Source organism: Globicephala melas, chromosome X, assembly GCF_963455315.2.
Source record: "Globicephala melas chromosome X, mGloMel1.2, whole genome shotgun sequence".
Classification (NCBI taxonomy): Eukaryota; Metazoa; Chordata; class Mammalia; order Artiodactyla; family Delphinidae; genus Globicephala; species Globicephala melas.
The window spans coordinates 80,250,959-80,272,140 of record NC_083335.1 but is presented as its reverse complement, the minus strand read 5'-3'; the positions used below and the strand labels follow the sequence as shown (position 1 = coordinate 80,272,140).

At 44.2% G+C, this 21,182-nt stretch overlaps 1 protein-coding gene across 4 annotated transcripts in view; it reads right to left on the bottom strand.

Moving 5' to 3' along the window:
• APEX2 (apurinic/apyrimidinic endodeoxyribonuclease 2) overlaps positions 1-8,216 on the bottom strand; it is a 34,814-nt gene extending 26,598 nt beyond the window's left edge. For 3 of the 4 annotated variants that reach the window (XM_060292291.1, XM_060292290.1, XM_060292289.1), the window contains exons 1-6: positions 7,946-8,216; positions 6,869-6,952; positions 6,057-6,237; positions 5,363-5,509; positions 4,550-4,619; positions 1,262-1,963 (exon numbers count right to left, since the gene is read on the bottom strand). In XM_060292291.1, coding sequence (XP_060148274.1) covers positions 1,262-1,963; positions 4,550-4,619; positions 5,363-5,509; positions 6,057-6,237; positions 6,869-6,952; positions 7,946-8,102 — 1,341 coding nt within the window. In that variant the 5' untranslated portion in view covers positions 8,103-8,216. Of the gene's footprint in view, positions 1-679; positions 1,964-4,549; positions 4,620-5,362; positions 5,510-6,056; positions 6,238-6,868; positions 6,953-7,945 lie in introns of those variants that run through there. The other variant, XM_030851445.2, reaches the window with a different exon arrangement.
• Positions 8,217-21,182: the final 12,966 nt, after the last annotated feature.

Genomic DNA, 21,182 nt, shown 5'->3' with positions numbered 1-21,182 from the left:
CTGAAGCCAGGAGGTGGAATCAGCCCAAACCAATCTGCCTGGAGAAAAAGACTGGTTCCCCAAAACTTTGGAGATATTTTCCAACAGAGAGAATGGATGTCCTCCTCAATCCATTATCCTCTTTGCTTCTCACAGCACCTTATAAAACAAGACTTATCAGTTCTGTTTCCCAAGGTGAGAAAGAGGCTTGGCTATAGCAAGCAACTTGTTCAAGGCAATGCTCCCAAACTTTCTAGGTCATAACACACTAAAAACATTTGCATGGCATGCTTGGGTGAATTAATGGTATTACTTGTCTAGGAGGCAATCTTTCCTGAAACTTGTGCAATTCCTGGTCCTGCCTGGCAACTCTAGGGTTGAGGGACCCATTTCTTTCTACCCTGTAACCCATTTGTGGCAGCTGTGAGACACATCAGTTGAGAAACAGTGGTTTAAAGCTACACAGCCCACTTGAGCTTTCTGCCCCACCACACCCACCTCCCTTGCTGATCCAACCTCAGCAGTGCAGGGAACCCCAACAACTCAACAGAGCACTTTAATGGTAAGCACCAATCCTCCTTCCTCCCCTCTCCCTGGAAGTTATATCATCAGGTTACAGGCAGTTGGCAAACCCGGGACTGAGATAACGTCTCTGACTCAGCTTTATGGAGCACATCCAAAATGTCCACATGACATGGTGCACTACAACAAAGACACGTACTTTATTTAGGCACAGATACATTTCCCAGGAAGGAAGGAAGGGGTTTAAAATCACAACTTCCTGGGGCAACTGGTTCCTCTGTAATTCTGAGAGGAAGGTGGGAAGTGGGGTGGGGGACTGGGTCACAGCATTAAGACAAAAGAAGCTCACCAGTGAGGGGGAGCTAGGCAGGAAGAAGAGAGAGGAAGGGAGGCCTTGGAGGAAGAAGAAAAAGAGGAAAGGGAAGGGTCCCTGAGGAAGGTGGAGGAGGAAGAGGAGGTGGGAAGGAGGTCTTGAGGAAGTAGCTTAGGAGGAAGCTGGCCTCAGACCATGTACAAGGTTAACCATGCCAGACATCCCTAGGCCTGGGTTGGTTCAGCTGGGCCTGCTCCAGAGGAAGAAGCTGCAGCGGGAGGAAGGGTCAGTGGGAGGACCCTGGGGCCTGGCACACATGTAGAAGTGGCGGCCCAGGTTGGGTCCTGGCTTCTTCACAGTTCGCATTACACACGGCTCCCCATGGCCCCCACACAGAGGCATGGGCAAGGGCCCCCCCAGCAGAGACTTCCAGAATGAGGTCCGTACCTCCTTTTCATCCTTGGCCTCTGAAGCCTTGGCCCGCCCCTCCACCACATTGGCCATCACATCCTCTTCTGAGGTCTTTGGGGTCATGAGGGTGCCCAGGCTAGGAAGCTCCAAGTTAGAAGAAGCTTGGGGACGACTGGAGGATGGCTGGAAGTAGCTCATCAGGTTTTTTTGGCCTCTACTGGAACCAGCTTGACTTGGCCGAGACCTGGTCGAGCGCACACGGGCTTTGTTTTGGCGCATCTGTACCGGTGTTTGATTGCTGAGCTGCAGCGCTGACTGCCTGAACACAGGATCTTGTTCGAGACGAACTAGGAATCTAAGGATCTTGAGCTGGGTGCCTGCAAACTCAGGGAGGAAGCGGGTGCACAGAGGTGGGCACTGTTTTGCTGGCACAGAAGACACGCTTAAGACTGCACCCACGGGGCAGTGGTCAGAGCCCATCACCTCAGGCAGCAAGAAGGAGGCCTGAAAGGTGTCCATGACCAGGGTCCTGTCTCCCAGCACATAGTCAAGCCGAGAGCCATAGTTCAGATGGCGGGCGCCACTGACTGTGGACCAGCAGGTGAAGGCCCCCTTCTGCTTTGGATGGAAGCATCGGTAGCTATCAATGAAGGGTCCCGTATGGGAACCAGCCTGGCACCCCAGGTTACTGAGCAAGTGGTCCATCCACTTGCGACCTGGGTCCTCTTGAAAGCATTCCTGGGGAAAGAGAAGGGGGACAAAGAAAGAGGTAGAACTAGACGCCTAGAACTGGAAGGGGCTTAGATTAACTGCTTTATTTTACAGACAAGAAAATGTGGTTGTTTCAAAGAAGAATGCTTAAGGTCATACAGTCCAGAACTGGCAGAGCTGGGATTCACTTTCCACCCTTACTGATTTAAAAGGCCATGATTCTTTTTCCCCTCTGCATCAGGCTACCTCTACCTTGCACTGGGCCATAAATCCCAGATCTGAAAGCTTGCTGTTAGTTAATCAAAGCAATTCTCAGAACTGCTCACCAAGAGAATGGAAAACAGCAAGTTAAAAGTGGTTACCTCCAGGAAGTAGGGCTGAGGTTAGGAGTTAAGAAGCCTGTTGCCTTTTCATGTAAACCCTCTGGTACTATTTGGCTTATCTTGTTGTGTGTGTCAAAGCCTTCACTGACCACACCCCCTTCCTGAGCTGAGGGGCTCCAGGGTTTCAGGTCTGAATACTTCCTTTGGCTCTGATCCCTAATTCATCATCCATCCAATCCACTCACCCACTCATTCAGTGCAACAAATGTTCAAAGAACACTGATTATGTGCCAGGCACGATACTAGAGACAAAGTGGGACCATGATCTTGTCTTGGGGACCAACAAGGCTTCCTTTCAGGAAGTGATCTGGAGCTGAGATCCAGATCCAGATCTGAAGGCTGAGCAAGAGTAACCCAGGCAGAGGGTGTTACAAATTGAGAGAACAACTTCTGTGATGGGCCTGTGGAGGGAGGGGACAGTATACCCAAAAGACTTGAGGGGCAACCAGACTGACTATCAAGAGGTGATGGTCACTTAGACTAGGGTGGTGCCAGAGGAGACAAAATGAAATTAAGAGATGATTTGGAGCTAGAATCAACAGTACTCACTGACCAATTGAATGGGAAAGGGGGGTAGAGAAGAAGAACACTAACACAATTCCCTGGCTTCTGGTTGGAGCAACCAAGAGGACGATGGTACTATTTAGGGAGATGAGACTAGAAGAGCTGGTCTTGTGGGAAGTAGACATACTCTGTTACTTTGGAAAGATTGTGTTTCTCATGTGATCTGGTACTATTAGTTCTCTTTCCTTGGGGAAAAAAGAATATAGGAAGTGCACTCGAGATATCTAAGATATTTCTAAACTAAGAAGAGAAGGCATAAAAGTATATAACACTATCACAGGAAGCAGCAAAAACAGACTAAGTAAACACCGATAAGGAATAAGGTAGGGAGGATCGAAGGCTTGCGGTTTGTAGTGTATACTCCCTTCCCCACCACCACCACCACCACCTCCACCACCACCACCACCAGTCTCTCATTATCTCATTTCTGCTCATTTTCCCAGCTGAGAGACACATTTATGTTCCTGTGGCTCTTCTGCAAACTAATCAAGGAATTTTCCTACAGCCTCTTCTTTGAGCCAAGCCTACTGCTGAGTTGGACTGTGCCAGCATAAGTTACTTATCCCTCCCCTTATGAGGCAAGCTATGATGAGAACTGACTTGGAGATTCTAGGGCAGTGGTCCTCAAGCCTGAATATACAATAAAATCAGCCTGGGAACTTTCAAAACATACTGCTACCCTGGCTCCACACCCAATAGATTCTGATTTAATTGGTCTAGGGTTGCACCAAGGTATTGACATTTTTGTAAAAGCTCCTTGTACTAATGTACTTTCAAGGGTTGAGGACCATTGGCATAGAAGGACTCAGAGATGAGAGGTTCACACAAGAAAAGAAGACAGAGGGAGCGGATGCCTACCAATTCAGAGGACAGTGAGAAAAGCCAAAATGAGAATAACTTTTGCAATGGGCAGAGAGGAGACAACCTGGCTGGAGTGGATGGAGTGTGTAGCGGTGCGGAGGATGGAAACGGAGACTGGGTGCAGACAAGAAAGAGTTTTGAATGCCAGGCCTGTGTGTTTTCTCTGCATCACAAAGGTAACAGAGAGGTGTTGAAGGTTCATGAGCAGGAAACATAGTATATTAGGGAAATGATCAAGGCAATGTGGAGTTCCAGGCTCTTGAAATCTGACTGAAACTCTCCAGCCCCATCTCCTGCTACTCACCTTCCTTCTCTGTCACCCCCTAACAAGAATGGGACTTGTAGTTCTCAATGCACACCAGCCAAATTCTCACCTTGCATCCTTTGCTCATCATGCTAGAATTCTTTGCTTCCCACCCCAAAGCTCTGTTCTACTCATCTTTTAAGATTCAGCCATTTTAAGATATCTCCCCTGACGTCCTGGCTGGCCCGACTCCTATTTCCAGGCTCTCCTAACCTCCTGGGCTGCTGTCTCTGCCTCAGCCCTGAAGACACCATTCTATAATTGACTGGTCATGTGTCCATACCCCACCACCATGCTGAGAGCTCTGAGGGGCCGAGCCAGCACTGACTACTAACTGAGTCCACAGCACAATCCTCAGTGCTTTGAGAATAGAATTTCAAACTAAGCTCTGCTTTTCCATGAAGGAAGCTTGCCCCTGGGCCAAAAAAAAAAAAGCATTGATTGGCTGGCTAAACAGAACCATAGTCAGGAGTGAGGTCAAAGGCCTAGAGGGAGCCTTACCAGGTTGACTGCATCCCAGTGGTCAATGGGGCGGTGAGCTGTATTCAGGTCCCCCAGAATGATAACATGGCTGAAAAACATAAAATGAATGTTCAGAAAGGGAAGCAGTAGTCCTGGCCCATCTACTTTCTCCTGGGCCCAAGATCTCAGATAGACCACCTGCCACACAGAGGTCAAGGTAGGGTCCAACGGCAAGTCATAATAGCCTGCCTCTCCAATTTCAGTATAACCTTGATGCCTTTTACAACTGACCAACACAATTATGATCTCCAAAGGTAACCCTGTTCCCTGTTTGACATGATTGTCTCACTTATCTCTACCTAATGGCATCTTTCTGGTCCTTTAAAGATGAGCTCAGGTACCACTCCCTCTAGCAAGCATCCCTCGATTATGTCAACCTACCCTCACTTTCCTGTCCCTCCCTGGGATAAGACTTTTCATTTGTTCCCAAGTACGTTACCTTCCTCATCTCATTTCATCCTTAAAACTATACTCTGAGGTAGGGATTCATACACTTATTTTACAAAAGAGAAAATAGGGGCAACACTAGCCTTCGGGCTCACAGTGAGTAAAAGAGGAGCTGGGATAGGTGCTCAGAGGTATCTGAGTACAAAACCCATATTTGTATCACTTTACCTGGTCCCCACAGCTCTTAGACAGCAGGGTCTATTCTGGTGGGCCTGCTGGTGTCTACAACTAGGCTGTAAATGAACTCAAAAGACAAAGATCCCATATCCCTCTCAATGGACCTTGACACGGGGCTGGGCACCCGGGACAAGCTCAAGGAAGCCTTGCTGCCCAGGTTTGCAGTACCTGCCAGCTGCCAGGAGGGCTTCTGCTCGGATCTGCAGCAAGCGATAGAAGCGCATCTTAAAGGCGAGCCGCTCAGGCTTCCCAGGGTCCGCATGGGGGCAGTACACGTTGATTAGGGTCAAGGTCTTCTCCTTCCCTTCCCATGTGCTGGGGAGAATAGAACCGGCCCCCGCAAAAGGGGTCACTTTCAAGCCACCCTTCCCCTCCCCACACCATGTGGCTCCCACTTAATGATTGTCTGTGGGATGGAAGTGAAGGAAAGGGATAGAGAGACATGAACAAGCTGGCATACACAGGACTTGAGGACTGACTACATCTAGGATGACACTCAGGTAAACCAGGTGATGGTCCTGCCATTCACAAAGACAGGACACAGAAAGAGAGCAACCTGGGGCAGTAAAGTTGGCTAACTTGCTTCTGAGGCACCTGTGGTAAAAAAGAGAGCTAGTCCTCCTGGCCAGGCTCCCTCTCCCCCCGCCCCCACCCCTGTAGAAATAGAGAACTCAAGGCTCAGAAGAGAATATGATTTGTTCAGGGTCACATAGCAGGTTGCCTTGCCAGGACTGAAGTCCAGGAAAGGCAAGTTTGGGAAGTTTTCTATGGTGAATGTATGTTTATAAGGCAAGCCTTAGAATCACCACATTCACAGAGTTGAACCAGCAATGCTCGGTGACAGGCGGATGTGGGCTATTACCAGATCTTGTGTTGTGTGAGGAGGGCCCGGCCCTCACTATCCAGAGCTCGAAGCTCCTCTTGAGTGAAGTCATCCATGTTTCCGTAGCAACCCACGTCCCCATTCTGAGTGGCAAGTAGGCCACTCAGGCCTTCTTCAGCAGCCACTGGGGTAGCACTGTCCTTACAGAAGGTGGCTACACCTGGAGACAGAGAGGGTACTCTAAGCAGGCCTGGCAGCCAACAGCCTGTTGCACAGTCTATTGCCCCTGCACAGGTCACCCGACTCATCTTCATCAAGTGTGGCTCTCTTGATGACTCCCCCAACTCAAGGGCCATGGATGCCTGAGGCAACTCCTCTACTCAAACCCTGGAATTTCAGTTCCTTCATCTAGAAAAGCTGCAGATTAATAACAGCTAATATTCTAAGTGCTTTACATGGTAGGTGCTCAGAAAATGTTAGCTATTATTATTATCACATGGATTAATTAGTTTAGTCCTTGTAATAGCCCTAAGAAGTACACATTATCTCCATTTTCCAGCTGAGGAACTTGAGGCATAAAGAGGTTAAGTAGCTTGCCAGAGGGTACGCAGCTAGAAAGTGAGCTAGGATCCAAACTCAGGCAGTCTGGCTCCAGAGCTCATACAACTAACCATCACACTACTGTGTTTCTGAGATCCAATATTATACATAAAAATTATCCTTCATATAACCTGATATGGCTTTAGCTCTTGGATGAAAAGCCTGCATTTCTTATTACCTTCTCATTAAATATTGAAAACCCTTTCCCACCTGTCTCCATCACTTTAAAGTCCCCAGAAAGCCCGATTTACCAGAATAGCCACTACGGTTGCGGCTGAAGCTGAAATAGGAGTTACAGCCCTCAATGATAGCCAGGGGCTCTGTCAGCACATCCCCTGGAAAAAAAAAGATGTAAGATTACATCAGAGATAAAACTAGGACCCAGGACACAGAAAGGCTTGGAATTACAGCTGTAGGCTAATTTCTTGCACACATCAGAGCCAGGGTAGAAGAGAATATCAAGTACCTATGATAAGAAGAGAAGCTAAAAAAAGGTGGGGACTAGAGAGGGAATTGTTATCAGAATTACGAGAAAGGGGAAGACTACTGAATGGGAGGTGAAGAATTAGGTGGGAGGAGGCTAGGTGACTAGGTGACTGGAGGAAGTTGGGGGTGGGAAATGGACATATGGGAGAGAGAACTGGGAATCTGAGCTGGGAGTAGGAGGTAGGAGAGGGAATTCAAGGATTTGAACTGAGGATGGAGGGAAAGTAGGTAATGGGTCTTAGAGGGAGGTGGGTGGGAGAGGGAAGGAATCAGGGGATTGAGCTGTGGGGGAGAGGGAATTAGAGGGTCTAAGTTTGGGGTGGGACATGAGGTAGAAATGATGAGAAGCTCTCAGCTGGGGAGGAGAGATGGCGGTAGAGATAAGAGGAACTGGGGATCTGAGATAGAAGTTTAAAAAGGAGGAAACTAGGGAGTCTAAACTGGGGGCAAAGATGGTGTGAGAATTAAAGGATATGAACTGGGGGCAGAAAAGGGAAAGTGGGGGTGTCTGTCTTGGGAGTGGGAGATGGAAAGTGTGTGGCGGGAGGAAATTTGGGGGACTGAGCTGTGTCAGGAGAATGAGTAGGAATTAGAGGATCTGAAAGAAGATGGAGATTGCAAGGGGGAGGGAATTATGGTTCTGCTGAGGCCAGGAGATGATGTCGGAATTAGGAGATCTAGCTGGAGTGCGAAATATAGAGGGGGGATTGGGATTCCAGACGGGCTCTAGGGGGAGGACTCTAAGGATAGAGAAATGGGAAAGTTAAATGATATGGAGCAGAGAGCAAAAGTTAGCGGAAAAGGGAACGTGTGGTAGGGGTCCTGAATTCTTGAGCGCTCACTGGTTACTTTGGTCTCCTGAAGACAGACGATGTCAGCATCCAGCTTGTCCAAAATGCGCCCCATGGCCATGGCGGTACAATTGCTGGGCTCCTCGTTTCCCACCCCTTGCACGGGGCTGCGAATCCCATTGATGTTCCAGCTCACCACGCGCAACATGCTGACAGCTAACTGCAATGCCTTTAAGCCCGCGCCCCACGTAAGTGCGAGCCAAAACCCGAAAATTCCTGTGTCCGCCAGGCCTGGCCTTCCGCGCGCGCATTTGCGCAGGCGTTCTTGTGCGTGCCGCAAAAGGGTCGGACACACATGGGGCGGGGATTCAAGCCCTTCAGTTTTCATTGGCTGGAGAAGCGGAAGCGGAAGGGGGCGGTGTGGTAGCCTAGGGGCGATGAATAGTGAGAGGAAGGCCAGTGGTTGGGCTCCTGCCCCTACCACCCGACACTGGCTTACGTGCCTGAGTCTGACTGCGTTTCTGCTCTGCTGAAAAGTCCCCTTGGTGATTTCGATTACTTACAAACGAGATTTTACCACTTTTTAAGTGGCGGAACCGCGCAGCGACCGAAGCCCCGCCCACAGTGTTCAGACTGCGCCCCGGAGTACGAAGAGGGCTGCGGCACCCAGCGACTAGAGAGTGGCTGGCGTAACCCTGCATGTAAATGTGGGCGGGGGAATGCGCGAAGGGAACTTTGCGGCCGGAGGAGGGAGCAATAAGAAACGCACTCCATTTTGGAAATTAAGATCTTGATGGTCGTCGGTCATCGTTTGCAAATACTTTCTCCCAGTCCTTAGGTCATCTTTTCGTTTTGTTTATGGTTTCCTTTGTTGTGCAAAAGCTTTTAAGTTTGATTAGGTCCCACTTATTTGCTTTATTGCTTTTGCCTTGGGAGACTGATCTAAGACGATATTACCAGGAGTTATGTCTGAGAATTTTTTGCCTATGTTCTTTTTCTAAGAGTTTTTTTTTTTATGGTGTCACGTCTTATATTTAAGTCTTTAAACCATTTTGAATTTATTTTCACGTATGGTGTGAGTCTTCTAACTTCATTGATTTACATAAGGCTGTCCAACTTTCCCAGCACCACTTGCTGTAGAGACTGTCTTTTCTCCATTGTATGTTCTTGCCTCCTTTGTCCAAGATTAATTGAAAGTAGGTGTGTGGGTTTATATCCAGGCTTTCTATTCTGTTCCATTGATCTATATGCTTTTGTGCCAAAAGAATCTTAATTAAAAATGTTTAATTTTTATGTTATGTATATTTTACCATATTTAAAAAACTAATAATAAAAGGAATGAGGAACCATCACCTCTACCTAGTTCCAAAACATCACCCCAAAGGGAAATACATACCCATTACGCATTAAGCAGTTAGTCCCTATGCCCTCCACCACCAGCACCTTTATGGCATCAATTTGCTTTCTGTTCCTGTGGGTTTACCTATTTTTGATATTTCATATAAATGAAATCTGCAAAATGTACTAAATACCACTTAATCATAGACTTTAAAATTGTTAATTTTGTGTTCAAATTTACCTCGCTTTTTTAATATATATACACACTACAATATATAAAATAGAGAAACAAGGACCCACTATACAGCACAGGGAACTCTACTCAATACTCTGTAGTAACCTGTATGGGAAAAGAATCTGAAAAAGAATAAACAGTATATGATGTATTTTGCTATACACCTGAAACTAACACAACATTGTATATCAACTATACTCCAATATAAAATATTTTTTTAAAAGGGGGGGAATAATGAAATGTTCTATGTGTAGTGATATGGAAAGATCCCAAAACATATTGGGGGGTGGCAGGCTGCAAAATAGTGAGTATTGAACCTTTTCAATAAACCACGGGGAAAATGAGGGAAAAAAAGAAGCACTCTAGTGGAGTAAGATTTAGAAGAGGGCCTCTGGCTTTATTGGGCTGGGGGCGTGAGATGGGGAAGCTGTATCAAGCTCACCCTGTAGTCATTATTTGTCTTGGGCCTTATAGCATCCCTTAGGATGTGGCCTGACAGGTACTTCCTCTTTGCTCTGTTTCTCAGATTATTAAAATCAAGGCCAAGAGAGTTTAAGTGGGCTACCCAAGTTCCAGAGCAGCACTGTCTTCCAATATAACCTATGGCTCTTCCATATGCATTATCTCATTTCATTATCAGGGCAACACTGTAAGGGGCATTGAGGCTAAGAGAGGTTCAGTGAATTCACCCCAGTATCACAGAAGCAGTAGAGCCAGGATTCAACCCCTGTCTTAATCAGCTCAAGGAATATTTTCCTGAGTAAGTTTTTTCTAACCTCCCCAGTTAGATCTTTTCCTCTGGGCCCCCACATCACCCTATGGTCCATTCTGTCACAGCGCTTACAATGCACAGCTACCACTGATTTCTATTTCTGTCACTAGACTGCCAAGAGCTTGAGAGCAATGACCATATCTGATTCATCTTGTTAGCCCCATCCCCTAATATAGCGCACAACACATATTAGGAGTTAATAAATATTTGTTGAATGAATGAACAAATAAAGGGCAATAGCAAGAGCATCAACAGGTTAGTGACTTGTTTTTGATAACATAAAAATAGAAATAATAGACATGCCCAATGTCCAGGGAAAAGCATAACTTTGCATCCTTAGGTTCCTCACCCAGAATTGTGGCATAATTACTTTTCCCCCAGAATTCCATAGCCTTAAAACCATCATTCTCAGTGTCTGCAAAAAAGACCCAAAGAGCTGCTTTTCTTCCTGGAGGACTTAAAGGTTACATTCTAGTTGTTGCCATCAGAAAATAGCCCTGCAATTAAAATTAAGATGTTGGTGCTTTAAGCTTTTCCATGTTTTGGTGGTTATTGGCTTAGGATTGAGTCCCAAGAGTGGAATAATTAGGACAAAGGAAATGAACATTTTTATTGCTCTTGCTTCATATTGCCAAATCACTTTCCAGTAGGGGATCGTGCTGATTTACACTGAAGACCAATCTGAACCAGCCCCAAGGAAATCCAGATCTTGCCTGTTTACATTGCTGGTTTTCATTTCCCCATTCTGCAGTAGCTTGTTAATATTAGTTCTGACCTTTGGGGCAAGGCGAACACATGGTTGGCCTGAAGAGAAAAGGCTCTGGGTGACTCAGGAACTTCTTTGGCAGCTGATATTTCAACAGCGGGCACACACCCCCTCTTACCAAGGGTACTTCCCCAGCCTTCCCAGGGAGCCAACGAGTGCCTCCAGGCTCCCTGCTTGATGCCACTCTCTGTACCTGCTTTGGGGGTCTAAATGCAAGAGAGCCGTGTGTCGTGTATTGGATAACTAGCGATGGAAGAAAAAACCTCTAGGAGAACAGGTAGGTGAAACAGAAGGAAAAATAGATAGGAGTTAACACAAACCCAAATCCATTCTTTAGGCTTCTCTGGAAAGTTTTCTTGGAATAGGTGGACACTCAAACTGTTCACTAAAGTGTATGGGAAGTTGGGGATAACATGATTTCTATATTTCATCATCTATCATCCATTCTGACGTGTCTTTGTGGAACACTGGCCCAAAGGGCAGTTCCCTAGCACTTTAGAAGTCTCTTTAACATGGTCTAGTCCAGTTTTGAATGAACTGGGTGATAGAGATTGTATCTCTTACCTCCCAACTGGTGTATAAAGTAGGGCTGGTTTGCTGTGACACTTTGAACAAGTCTTTTAGCTTCTCTGGGCTTCAATAGCCTCCTCACCAAAATGGAAATTGAAGTCCCTCCTATTTCCCTCAGAGGACTGTCACAAGGTGAAGAGGGGTGGGATGACAGGAACTAAAGCTCTTCTGAAATATTTCAGGACTTCCGTGCTCTGTCTTAGTGATCCTACTTTTTCTGTAGCCTCCACAGGCAATACCACACATAACCCTCCAGCTGCTCTTCTCCCTGAGTGACTATGGTCTGTGGAGGGCTACTCCTAGGACTAGGATAGAGCAAACTTTGGGCCCCAGGCATGGGGCTGAAAGTAGTAGGGGGATGGTGGGCCAGGGCAGTGGCCAAGGAGGAAGTGGATCCTAGGCTGCTGCCACAGAAGGCCTGATATTCACATATAGGCACCTGACCTGTAAGCATGCAATCTCCCCTCCTCACCCTAACACAAATGCATTCACACCCACACACTCGAAGAATTACCAATAAGAAGACCCCATTTGTGATTTTGATACCCATCAGTACTGTCTTGATACTGCTTTTAATGAGATTCTCCCATACACTCCATACTTTGGGAGGATGGTCAGGATCTGTGGGCCTCAGGTAGTCATACTTTATGCTTTTCCTCCATAGAGTTAACCCCAAATTAGAATTTGTGACTCAGCTCTTGGTCTTGAGTGAGTCTCTGATACTGAGTGAACAATTTTTTCTGTAACCATTAATTGGAACTTTTTTCTGGGGGGGGGACTTCATTCTTTTGTTCTTTCTGTTCTGCCCCATTCAGGGTTGAGAAACTTTCTAGATCCTACTACCACCTTCTACCTTCAGACCAAGTTAGTTCCCCCACCCAGTTCCCTGGATAGCTCTCTTTTTATAAAATTTACCTTTGTTGAATGGGGATTATTTGTACACATGTTCATCTCATCTAGGGCAGAGAGATATAGATTGAGCAAGTCTCCTCTGTGCCAGGGCCTGAGCTGGACACCTGGAAACAGATCACAGATAACTGAGATCCACTCCCATCCTTAAGGAGCTCACAGTCTAGTAGGAAAGTAGACCGGTAAAAGGTGGATACTTGCACAGATAAACAGAAGCATATAGGCAATGTGGGAACCAAAGACAAGGCTTCTCAGAGGAGGTGAGCATTGAGCCTGGCCTTGAAGAGTGAGTCAGATTTCACTGAGAAGGGAAGGGAAGAGAAGGCATTCCAGGCTGAGCAAAGGCCCAGAGGCAAAAAAGTACACAGTAAGTTTGGGGGCCTAGTGAGTCAGCTGGCACAATTTAACCACAGGGGTCTAAAGAGAGACATGACTGGAGAGACACGTTTGATTGAGAAGAGCCAGGGCTGAGGCCTTCCCATAAAGCTTGTTTAGTTTTCCTACTTCTGGGGATCAGAATTGATAACAGTGGTTAAAACACACACACACACACACACACACACACACACACACACACACACACACACACACTCAGTTCCAGGTAGTTTTAAGTTGGGTTTTCAAGCCTGGATCCTAAGTTTACCCTTTCAGACCTTGTCAAAAGCCCACTAAGCTCCTATCTCAGATTTCCTGCTGCTAAATTTATCTTTCTGCCTCTTGGCAGGGTCATGAGGACAAAACTGTAAACATAGAAGAGGGGTTCATGTGACTGGATTGATTACCTCGGACAAGCCACTTCCCCTCCCTAGACCTCAGTTTCCCTGTGAGGCTAGTGAGAATGTTTGGAAGGAGCAACTATGATGAGGAATATGTTTCTTTGTGGGCCATGGAAAACATACATGTAAAGGGTTATTATTCAGATTACTAGCCTTAGCAGAGTGATACCAGTTAGGAGACTTATTACGATTAAGAGAGTTGCATGTCTTCCAAACTCTAGTTCTAAGACTCTAAATGTTCTGAGCTAATCTAGAAGACCACATTCTTAAATCAAGCTTGATTGATCAGTTAACCAAAGAAAAACCCTGGACTGGAGAAATCAGATCCCCAGTGTTCTATTTCTAACTTGGTGACTTAATTTACTATAGGATCTTAGGAAAATACTTCCCTCTCTAGGCTTCCATCTTCTTACCTGAGAGGGTTGGATGCAATGATTTCTAGGGGACTTCTGTATCACAAAACCAAAAAAGTAAAAGTGAATTCATCTTTCTAACTGATTGGCATGAGCTCTTTATTTATTATAAATGTTAACCCTTTGTCATAATTTTGTAAGTTTCCTTTACTGAGTGTTTCCTGAATGCTCAGCATTACACCAGAAGTTGCATATTAGCCAAGGAGGTAACTGACCTTTTACTTCACAAAGGGAATCAGTGTTAGGTAATATATAATGAACATTTTCCAGGTTACTTTATATGTGTTAACACATTGAATCTTCAACAACCCTAAGGGAGTAGGTACTCTTATGAGATGAAAACACCACGGCACTGAAAAATTAAGTCTTCTACCCAGCGTGTCATAGCAAGGGGCAGAGGTGGGATTCCACTCCAGTAGTGTGACTCCAGAGCTCATTGCTTTTAACCACTGTTATCCACTGCCTCAGTAGATTCATTTAGAAGGGCAGGCTTTGAAATGTATTGAAAGTTTGGTATGATTTATACACAACAAATGGAGGGAATCTAACCCTTATGTAGACTAGGATTCTGAGAATATATTTTAGGGAACTTCTTAAAAGGCAAAGTGGAGCTGAGAGCATTGGAGGTCAGGGATTGGAGATTGCTATCCCCATGAGATTGCCCCAGTGTTGCCCAGCTCAGTGGAAGAAATTGAGCTTTCTTGTAGCCAATCACTGGAGGTTCATCAAGGGGTGGGAAGGTTGCAAAAGAATGAAGTAAGAGCACACTTGGACGTCTTCCAGGTAAGCTATGCTGTTAGATGAGTACTACACATAAAAGCTTCAAAACAACCAGGGGGATGGGGGAGGGTAAAGCAGAGACATCTGGGTAGGATGGCTCTGGCCTATGGACTTGTCCTACTTTGAGGCCATTGCTCCCAACTCACCACACTCTGCCTGCTGCAGCCTCCCCCGCTAAGCCTCCATCCCCATGACTTGGCATGAAGAACTTTAGTATGGTTCTGGGTCAGATCACAATGCCTTTCTCCCTAGGGGACCTGATGGCAGTTGGCAGTCATGTGAACAGTGCTTATCATCTCTCCCCCTAGCAATGGCTGCATTCACTTCTCTTCCCAAGGTGTCCGATTTACTCTGATTTATTTAGCTTTGGCTGGAGAGAGCATAAAGATGATCAGATAGTGCCCATCTCTCCGAGAGTGTCCTGGGTAGCACATTTTAGGAGAGAGAGGCCCTTCAGTAGGAAAGGTAGCAGAATTCAGGGAAGACAAGGGTTGCAATGCCATTTGCGGGGGAGGGCATTGAGGCAGTAAACCTTCTACTTCCAGTTCAGACCTAAGATTGCTAGCTCAAAACATTGCGTTTTTCAATAGGGACTTTGTGCTTGTGTATTTGTACTTGGGAATCTTGCATTTCTGATGTGGATCTCTGTTTCTGGGTTGGAATTTGACATTCTACTTGGGCCTGTTTTTTTATTTTGAAGCTATGAAAGCTGCTGAGATCTGCCTGCATCACCTTTTCCTCCCCACCCCACACAGGATATAAGCACATGATCTTCGGTCTTTTATTTGCATACTCTACTAGTCCTGTCTTCATTGGAGGGAAGTGACTGGCCAGACATGGGCTGTCTTGCTGGCTGTCTTCCTTGCTGGGCTCCAACTTATCTCTTATGTACACAGCCCTCGGAGTTCAGAGGCCTCTGCTGACCTCTGTCCAACCTCTCCTCTGCACCCAGGCCCCCACTGGTACATACAGGAGCAGAGGCAGACAAGTCAGGCAATGACTAGGAGACAGGAGAGGGGCTGGAGACAGGCTGCTAGAGAGCTCAGAACCCCAGCACACCTCCTTGTCCCAACTCTGTCCACCACCTGCTGTGACCACAGCAACAGAAGAGACAGCTAATAAGACAAAGTGAGGCCCGGTACCTTGAGGACAGTGGTGTCATTAGCTGCGACGCCTAGGATGTCTCGAGAGATGGGAGAACTCACCCAAACCAGATTGCAGAAGATCTGGATTCCACACAACGGTGGCAACAGCAGGCTGCAACGCAGGAGGGGCTGTAAGTGGGGTTTGCTTCCGTGGGCTTCAAGGTGGTGGTGGTAGAGTGGATGTAGAAGAGCAAAGGATATTCCCCCCAACCACCCCCACCCCAACCTGAAAGTTGGAATAGATGAGCAGCTGGATGAAATAGCTGTAGGATAGATAACAAGAGGCTAATGTCAAAAAGGTAGAGAAAGAAAGATAGAAAGAGAGAGATGAAGACAGAGAAAGAATGAGGATTATATAAAGACCATCATAATCAGAGGGAGTTTTGACTAGGAATTTTTTTCTTTCTTCACCAGAGCTTGTTTGGAATACTTCTTATTGGAAATTTGATGTTTCTAGTTCAATGTTAGCCTAAATGTTTTATTTTGGCGACATCAGTGAAGTGTCTGGAAATTAGTACTGTCTGATAGTGCTTGGGTGAAATAAGGTGATGGTTCCTGGCATTGTTTCTCAGAGGACAGGTGATGGGTACACAACAGTACCGTATCATTGGTCGGTTTTGCTCCTCCCCTTTCTCAGGCCTCTTCTAATAAGCCTCTGACTGGGTTGGGAAAGGCTGGGTGTCCTGTGTCCTGCATTGCCTTCTTGGCACATATGGACACTTTTGCTGCTCTGGGGAGTTGAGGGAGAAGACATTCAGGGAAAGCCTGCTGGTGTAATGTTCACTTTGAAAATTTAAGAAAGAGCAGGTTCAAAGGGGAAGCAAACAAAACCTGTAAAATATATTTTTTAAGTAGACTATACCATTTCCAATAGATAACAGTGTACAGTTGTGGATCAAGGTGCTGCCAGCCCAAGAATGTTGGCCTGAGGAGCCATAAGGTGTGCAGAGATAAGACAGCTGTGGAGTGTGGGACCCAGACATCTCAAGGACCAACTGACCAAGCTTCCACTATGCTAATGCTAGAGGAGGTCCAGGCTCAGGGCTAGTGAGGGGAGGATCCAGGAAGATGTAGGATGTTAAATATACTATGTAGAATGGAGGCTGTGGATAGAGGGAGAGGGGTAAAAACCAACCTCCTGTTCTTCTTCCTCCTCCTCTCCACCAGCAGTTTCAATCTCTCATCTGGTGATCTAGGAGCCTGGATGAGACTGAGAATTACACCCCACCCTCACTCACCAAGCCACTCTGTCCTTTCTAAGGGGCTGTTGGGTTTAGCTGGCAAGCAGGCAAGCCACTCTCTGCATACCTGGGTCCTCCATTGTTAGGACCCTTATATTCCTGGGAACTCTGTCTTTCAGATTGGAGAAATAATAGATATAAATCACCTATTATAGTGTTTGTCATATACAGGGTGCAAAATAAATATGTGCTCACTTTATTTCTGAGCCCGTCTTTCCTCAGCTGGAAGACAGAATTAATACCTACTTCCCCATGTTGTTGAGGTGATTCAGTGATTCAGACTGCCTAGCTTTGAGTCCCAGCTCTGCCACCTCCTGCCTCTGTGACCTTGGACAATTCTCTTAACTTACCTGTTCTTCCATTTCCTCACCTGTCAAAAGAAGTTAGTAATAGTGTTGTGAAGATTAGAGAACTAAAGCATATAAAATGCTTAGAAGAATGTCCGGTGCATAGTAAATACTCAATAAATCTTATTATTATTATTATGATTATTTAAACAAGAAAGTGGGTGTGTGGTCTTTTTGCCCATCATATCCCCAGCATCAAGCCCGAAGCCTGGCACATAGCAGATACTCAGTAAATGGTCGCTCTGTGCTACTTCCACTCTACCACTCACCATAGCCAAGCATGGGGCTCTGTGTATACAAGACAGTAACTCATTAGTGATTGACTGAATTATGTCAGACCGCAGATATAATAAACTTAGCTAGTGCCCTGGGCAATGTCTGCCTCACCTCCCTTGCTGAGGAGGCCAGGTTATTTACCCCAGAAAGATCTGAATTACCTCCTGCTCGGAGCATTCTCTCTAGAAGACCTGCCCACCCCCACAGTGGGCAGTGGGGGAGGGGATGCACACAATCACTTAATGACGGTTTTGAGGATTAAATGCATTAACGTGTGTAAAGTGCTTGAACAGCTGTGTATATTCATCTGTGACTTGGTTTTTCGCATTCAGTGTTATGTTTTTTTGTGCCATGTATAATATTGTTGCATGCAGTTGGTTTATTCTCCTTGCTGTGTAATATTACATTTTGTGAATATCCCATGATTTACTTATCCATCTTACTATTGATGTACCTTTAGGTAGTTTCGTTTTGGGTTATGAACAATTATGCAATGAGGATTTTTGTCCCCATAAATTTTGGAATCACTTTTTCAAGTTACACACACACACACACACACACACACACACACACACCTTTTGGGATTTTGATTGGAATTACAGTCAATCTGTATATCAATTTAAGGAGAATTAACATTTTGTGATATCGAGTCTTCTGTAAACATGGTGTGCCTCTCTATTTAGACTTTTTCGATGTTATTTGAGTGAAGTTTTATAAGTTAAAAGGGCTTATACATCAGTATAAGACTTTTTTTGCTTATTTTTGTTGCTATTGTATACCTTTTTAGAAAATTACATTTTATACCAATTTATTGCTAATGAGTACAAACATAATTGTGGTTTTTTCGTATATTGCATTTGCAACTAGCAAACCTGATAAACTTTCTTATTAATTTTGATAATTTATATGTAAATGACAGTTTTCTTTTTTCCCTTCCAATCCTTATTTTTTAAAATCTCTTTTCTTATATTACTGCACTGCTAGGACCTCCTACCTTTGATACATGCGCACCAACGTCGAATAGAAATGTTAGTATTGTGCATGTTTATGTTGAACCTAATTTTAAAGGTAATGCTTTTAAAGTTTCACCATTGAGTAAGTTTTCTATAATTTTTTTTGTAGATACCATTAACAGGTTAAGAAAGTTCCAGTTTGTTCTTAGTTTGCCAATAGGACTTTTTTTTACTCCTATCTACTTTATTTACTATTATTATTAGCCAATAATAATTATTTAACAAAAGATTTACCTTCTTAGCAATTTTTAATGTGTACAATATTATTAACTGTAGGCACTATGCTGTACAGTAGATTTCTAAGATGTATTTTTCTTGCAAAAACAAAACTTTGTACCATTTGACTAATACCTTCTCATTTCCCCTGCCCCATCCTAGCCCTTAGCAGCCACCATTCTATTTTTTGCTTTTATGAGTTTGACATTTTTAGATCCTAAACATATGTGGTATCAAGCAGTATTTTTCATTCTGTTCTTGGTTTACATCACTTAGTATAATATTCTCCAGTTTCATCCATGGTGTTGCAAATGGCAGGATTTCTTTCTTTTTAAAGCCTGAATAATATTCCATTACATATATGCATGTATATGTACATTTCCTTTATCCATTCATTCACCAGTGGGCACTTAGGTTACTTCCATATCTTGACCATTGTGAATAATGCTGCTGTGAATATGAGAGTGTAGGTATCTCTCTGAGACACTGATTTCAATTTCTTTGGATATATACCCAGAAAGGAGATTGCTGGATCACATAGTAGTTCTCTTTTTAACATTTGGAGGATTCACCATACTGCTTTCCATAGCAGCACCGATTAACATTCCCACCAACAATGTATGAGGTTTCCCTTTATTTCCACATCCTTGTCAACAGTTGTATTTCATTTTTTTAGGATAGCCATCCTAACTAGTGTAAGATGATATCTCACTGTGGTTTTGATTTGCATTTCCTTGATAATTGATGATGTTGAACATCTTTTCATATACCTGTTGTCCATCTGTATGTCTTCCTTATAGAAATATCTATTCAGGCTCTTGCCCATTTTTAAAGTAGGTATTTGGTTTTTTGGCTGTTGGGTTGTAGTATTTCCCTATATATTTTGGATATTAACTCTTTATCAGATATAAGGTTTGCAAACATTTTCTACCATTCCACAGGTTGGCTTTCATTTTGTTGTTTCCTCTGCTATACAGAAGTTTTTAATTTTATGTAGTCCTACTTATATATTAGGATATTTTAAAGATGAGTAAATGTTGAATTTTATAAACATGCCTTCTGTATCCACTGAGATGACAGGTTGATTTTCTATTTTAATCTGTTAATGTGAATTACATTAGAGGTTTTTCTTGTTTGGAACTTATCTTGCAATCCTAGGATAAATAAAAACTGCTGGATTTAGTTCATTAATATTTTGTTCAGGAATTTGGCATTTTGTTTATGAATGAGAGTGACCTGTACATTTTCCATTCTCATAGTTCCAGGTCCCTGTTTGACTTTTGTGTCATAAAATGAAGTGGGAACTATTTCCTTTCATTCTATTTTCTCACAGAGTTTGTCCAAGGAACTGTTCGTTCTTTAAATATTTAGCACAACTTCCAGGTAAAAATATCCGGGCTTGGTGTCTTCTTTGTAAGAAAAATTTTAATGGATACAGCCTTTTAAATAGCTATAGAATCATTCCAGTTTGCTATTTCTTCTTGTCAGTGTTGTTAAATTACGGTTTTCTAGGAATTTTTCTATTTCATGTCATTTTTCAAATTTATTTGCATAAACTTCTTATCTCCATATTTTTAAAAATCTCTGTTGCATTTATATCCTCTTAACCTTGTTTATTTGTACCTTCTCTTTCTTCCTCTTGATCAATCTTGCCAAAAGTTTGTCACTTTTATAAGTTTTTTAAAATAGTCAACTTTTGGCTTTCTGATTCTTTCTGTGATGTCCTTTACTTTTTATTTAGCTATTTTCCTTATCATTATTCTTTTCTTTTCACTTTACTTGGATTTATTCTGTTGTTCTTTTTTTTTTTTAACATCTTTATTGGAGTATAATTGCTTTACAATGGTATGTTAGGTTCAGCTTCACAACAAAATGAATCAGTTATATATACACATATATTCCCATATCTCTTCCCGCTTGCGTCTCCCTCCCTCCCACCCTCCCTATCCCACCCCTCCAGGCGGTCACAAAGCACCGAGCTGATCTCCCTGTGCTATGCGGCTGCTTCCCACTAGCTTGAGGCTATGGGGAGGGGGAAGGGTAAACTGTGACAAAGCGATAAAGAGGCATGGACATATATACACTACCAAACGTAAGGCAGTTAGCTAGTGTTGTTCTTTTTTTAATTTCTCGAGTTGGATGCACAGCTTATTAATTTTCAGACTTTCTTCCTTTTGAATATAAGCATCTGATTGTATAATTGGCCTACTAAACAGGGCTGATATTCCACAGATGCACAATTGTATGGACATATGAATTTTAAAACTATTTCCAGACCATTTGGTAAATACGCACTGCTCCAGGCTTTCTTAGTTTCTCCATCACTTACCCAGTAGCCCTGGCCACCTCAGTCCCTTTCCCAGGACTGCTAAGACCTACAGATTATCATCCAGCAACTAAAGGGTTAATGCCTAACACAGAAGGAGGCCTCTACCAATTGGTGCCAAGCCCTTGGGCCAGCTTCTGTTTTGACAGATCAGTGCCCTTGCCA